This window comes from Rhagoletis pomonella, unplaced genomic scaffold (assembly GCF_013731165.1).
Source record: "Rhagoletis pomonella isolate Grant_MI unplaced genomic scaffold, Rhpom_1.0 Rhpom_scaffold_06117, whole genome shotgun sequence".
Taxonomy (NCBI): domain Eukaryota; kingdom Metazoa; phylum Arthropoda; class Insecta; order Diptera; family Tephritidae; genus Rhagoletis; species Rhagoletis pomonella.
In genome coordinates this window covers 5,830-10,366 of record NW_023464653.1, presented here as the reverse complement: position 1 = coordinate 10,366, position 4,537 = coordinate 5,830, and the positions used below count along the sequence as shown (strand labels likewise).

At 43.7% G+C, this 4,537-nt stretch overlaps 1 protein-coding gene across 1 annotated transcript; it reads right to left on the bottom strand.

Moving 5' to 3' along the window:
- Window positions 1-3: 3 nt before the first annotated feature.
- On the bottom strand, window positions 4-1,713 carry LOC118755381 (the record flags this gene model as incomplete). The annotated part of the gene is made up of 3 exons (XM_036490220.1): window positions 1,251-1,713; window positions 580-1,174; window positions 4-486 (listed from the first exon to the last, which is right to left on the bottom strand). Coding segments are annotated over exons 1-3 (1,276 nt in total), but the record flags the coding sequence as incomplete, so codon positions are not given.
- Between the last annotated feature and the right edge of the window lie 2,824 nt (window positions 1,714-4,537).

Below are 4,537 nucleotides of genomic sequence, written 5' to 3'. Positions count from 1 at the left end.
ACACCTCATTACGTCCCTGCATTAGGCTAAGCAGATCCTTGTTGTCGGTGATCTCGGCATTCATAATGGAAATTTGCCGCCAGACGTGGCTGATTTCGCTTTCGATAGTCGAACTGAGATTCTGCATGGTTTCGATTTGTCCAGTAATTACGTTCTCGTCCACAGCGTCGAAGCGTCCCTTCAGCAAATCGACGATCTCTTCTCGTTGTTTGTCAAGCAGATCGTTGATCTTTTGCACTGTCTGTAAGGTGCCAAATTCGACCTTGCGTTGCGTGTCTAAAAGGTATTCGGAGTTGGCCATCAGAATGTTATTGAATTTGCTGAAGATCTCGAGGCCATCGTTCAACTTGCTGTAGCTAGTGTTCATTTCGTTGTAGAACTTCTCGAGCGTGTCGGCCTGCTCGGTAACGCCTTCCAAAATTTTAGCAGCACCAGTCTCAAGACTTTGCTCGGTCTCCTTGATGAGTGAGGCTGTGCCAGCTTGCGCTGTTGGATAAATAATTTGTGTTAATAACTTCAGGTTTGTTTAAAAATTTTGAGAATTCTGAGTCTTTGAACCCCTATCCCCACCGCGCTTACCTTGTTCTGTCAAACTCTGCACATTGGTCTTCATATTTTCGATCGCAGCGAGCGTATCGTTCGTCAGTCCATGTATTAATTCTTTGTCTGCCTCCGACAGTCCTTCATGGGGCTTGGGTTGCGCGCGTAGTTCTTGTATGCCAGTTGCCAGCTCGTCTAATTTCCCCAAAACTTTGTTCTCGAATTTGGAGTTATCCACCGGCTCTGGCGCTGGCGCTGGCGTTATCACACTATAGCTCACCAGCTTGTCTTCAATTTTGGTTAGCATTTCTGCAGTGGATGGTACACTCTTAAATGCTACCTCGGTCTGCTCCATCATATTCTTGGAGGCGTCCAGCAGTTTTTCGACATTCGAGGATAATTTTTCTATATGCTCGAGCATATTTCGATTAATTTTCTCCTGTTCGGCAATAAACTCTGGCGACACTGCTGGTGCTTGAATGATGGGCGCCGATGGAGCGATTGCTTGGCCACCTAGCGGCATTGTTGGTCGCTTGTAGTATTCATCATTCTCACGCATCCATTTGATCCATTTGAAGATGTGCTCCAGTGTTTCGCCGAGCTTTTCAGTTTGAATATTGTACTTTTCTTCTTGCTGTAGAGAAAGGAGTAAAAGTGTAATATATATGTGATACCCAAATGAATATTTTGGGATGTTTTATTTGACTTACCGTTATCAACATAGTTTCAATTTGGCTGACTCGCTCGTCTAGACGCCCAAATATACCATTAAGCGGTTCGAGATTCTTTTGCCCTTTCTGTAGACTCTGTAAAGCTTTCTTTAGTAATTCGCCAAGCGCACTTTCACGATGTTCGTGCCGTTCCAATTTGTTGTCCAACTGGTTGTAGGAATACATGAGCGACTGCATGGTACCACGTATATCATCTCGGCTGGGAAGAAAATATATATACAATTAGATTAGTGCACACACATAAACATGTAAATAGAGGCAGGTTTCCTAATGATAAAAAATTTTGCTTCCCTGAAGACCTTCATTAAACCTACTATAATGCAAACACCATTTGATATATTCAGCTGTTGGTGTTCTTTCATCAACTTCTTTACTGCCAGAAATTTTCGAAGTTATGAAGTCGTCTTACTCAACTCCTGGTGCACGGAGAGTAGGATAGAAGTCGAAGCAGTCAAAATTTTGACAGTGAATCTCCACAAGTTTCTGAGAGCCTTGTTTTAGACTTTTTTCTGGCCGGTGATTTGCTATGCGGCGCCATTATAGGGACTATCAGTTGAAAATCAGCCTACCAAAATATGTGCTATGATATTGGAACGAGCCTCAGCACCACAGTGACAAAATCGAGTTCCGCGAGCTGCCGCCTTCGATATCGAGAAATTGGAATTCCTACTCCTTGAACAACGCGACACCTGACACCTCTTCTCATCCACCTGCTTTCCGATGATCCTAAAACAATAGTTTCTTTGTTCGTCGCCAGTACTACTTTCTCAGACTCAGGTTCGTCAAGCCTATCCAATGCTAAAATAATATAAGCAGTAAGACTCAATTTTAAGAGAGTAAAGCGGTAGACTTCGCACGAGGTGGTTTTTCTAAGGGCGATCTTCCATAGTAGGGCAACAAAACCATCCAGCGAAGGCCGAAGTATTGCGCGTTTGACGGATAATTTTAGTAACCTGCTGAAAGACCCACAGAAGTTCGAGCAGATAGTTTGGTCGAAATTAAAAGTGTGTCCCCTTATCTTCACACTTCGTTTAATCTAAAAACGGCAGGAAGAAATATGTGCAATCCTGTCTCTTTGGCTGAGTTGCAGAGGAGACAGCTGTGTATAAGATTTATCGTGATTACCTGCCAAAATTACTTAACATCTGGTGCCCTTAAGCACAACGGATCAATTAAAATGCCTTGATCAGCGCTCCGAAATGCAAGCGTTCAGTACCAATTGGCAGTGTGTGGTGGACACACTCGTCAGCTTGGTCGGGCTCAAGGCCCATCTAAACCTCTGCCGCACTATGGGTCCGGCACCTGGTTACCATACAACTCCACGTTGAACCATTGGCGATTCTGCCCTTATTTTGGTGTTAAACCACAACCACCACGTTACTCCCCGAGGGGCCGCACCATGAACAGACCGAAGTAATGCTCGCCAGCCAGACAAAATTCTAAACGCTGAATGTTTTGTATATGTTTGGCTGGAAATTTGAATCAACGCATGCAGAGGTCTGGTATATACACACTCCTATGTAATGAATGAATACCTCCGTGCATTTAAGGGAATACAAAGTTCTTTAAAGAATTCTAGGCAAATGTCAGCCAACTTCCACATTAATTAATTTCTGCAGCTGCGAGATGTGTGGGGCGTGCAGCCTATGATCATTTGCATAGACATCAGTCAGCACCCACCCCAAAGACTTTCATTTTTAAGCGCCACTTGGACGATCACCCAATAACTGAAACAACGCAGCGGCAATTTTTGAAATGATAGATGATGATACATTTATGGTGCCTTTGACTTTTACAACTCAAGCGAAATTAGCATAAGAAAACCAAGCGAAGACTACCCTGCCATACATACAAATAAACCGACTGCTTGATTTCAGCCCTTTATGAGTTTCCTTTCATGAAGCAGCTTTGCCAGAGGCATTCATGCATTAGGCGACCAATTATGCAGAATAGTCGTACGCGCAATGAGCGAGTGCCCAATTTTATTGCCTCGACTGACTGACGCTGCCATTTGTTTACAATAGAATAGAATCATCAAGTCGAATGCAAACATTATTGTTTACTTGGAATGAGACGCAACTCAATTGTTGCCTTCACTGGCGGTGCCCTTAATCCCTACAAACATAAAAGGCGCGCATGTACTTAAATGCAATTCATCCAGAAAACGCTGCCCAGCGCTCAGGGTCAAAGCTTTGGCTGGCAATGCGTTATTGCGCTGCAGCACTTGCAACTTCCTCGGCTGGGCTGCTTACTCGCAAGCGTTGAGTAACTGCCATCCCTAAATTGGCGCGTCAAGCGCCAAGCAACTGTCAAAAATCCTCATGCCCATACAATTTGTATGAAGCATCCCACAATAACGCGGCGCTAACGCCGAGCAATTGGAATTTTCATTTTTGACAGGGCGTTACGTGCTGAAGTTGGATGCAGAAGACGAAGAGAAAGAGAACGTACAAAGAAGTGAAAAAGGAAACGAGAATAAAAACGAGAGGACATGAGAAAACGTCAAAATTGACGACGCGTTGATTTGGGTATAGCGCGCGATGACACTCGTTGACAATGGATAACGCAACGCTTAGCGCTCCAATTTAGGGACGGCAGTAAGCCGCCCAACGTTTGGTGTTTTTTGCGGCAGTACACTGCAATTGCGTAATTTGTTGGCGATGCATTTCGTCAGCGGCGAACTGCAAGTGAGTAGTGCGCAAGAATGATAGAATATAAGATTGCGCCGATTGCAGCAGAATTCGTGAGAGTAATTTTAGCGTGACGTCATCGTAGAGTTGACAACTGAGAGCGGCGAGAATGAGGGCGACTAGTGATGTGCTGAATTGTCCCCAATACTCGGTACCCAATACTTAAAAAGGATTTCGGTACCCTATACTTCCTTTTCGGTATCCGATACAGATTATTTACATTAAACCCTCGCCATTATATGCATTTCAGGTTTAAAAAAACTTTCATTACTAATTTATATGATATCGGTTAAAACACTTGAACTTATCGCCACAGAAAAATATTATTTTATCAGTCGGTCGGTCCAAGGTTCAAGAAAAATACTTTGACGGATGAAGAAGCCTTTCAGGGGAGAGATTCTGTAGCCAGTTAGCGACAAGTTTCGGATCGATATCGCACTTGTTGACTTACAAATATTTGATATCAAACGTCGACAAAACCGATACCGATTCGAAAATTGTCGTTAACTGGTTACAGAATCTGTCCCAGCCCTGCAAAAATCGTTGGACCATGTAGTCTATTTGTGGTATATTGGA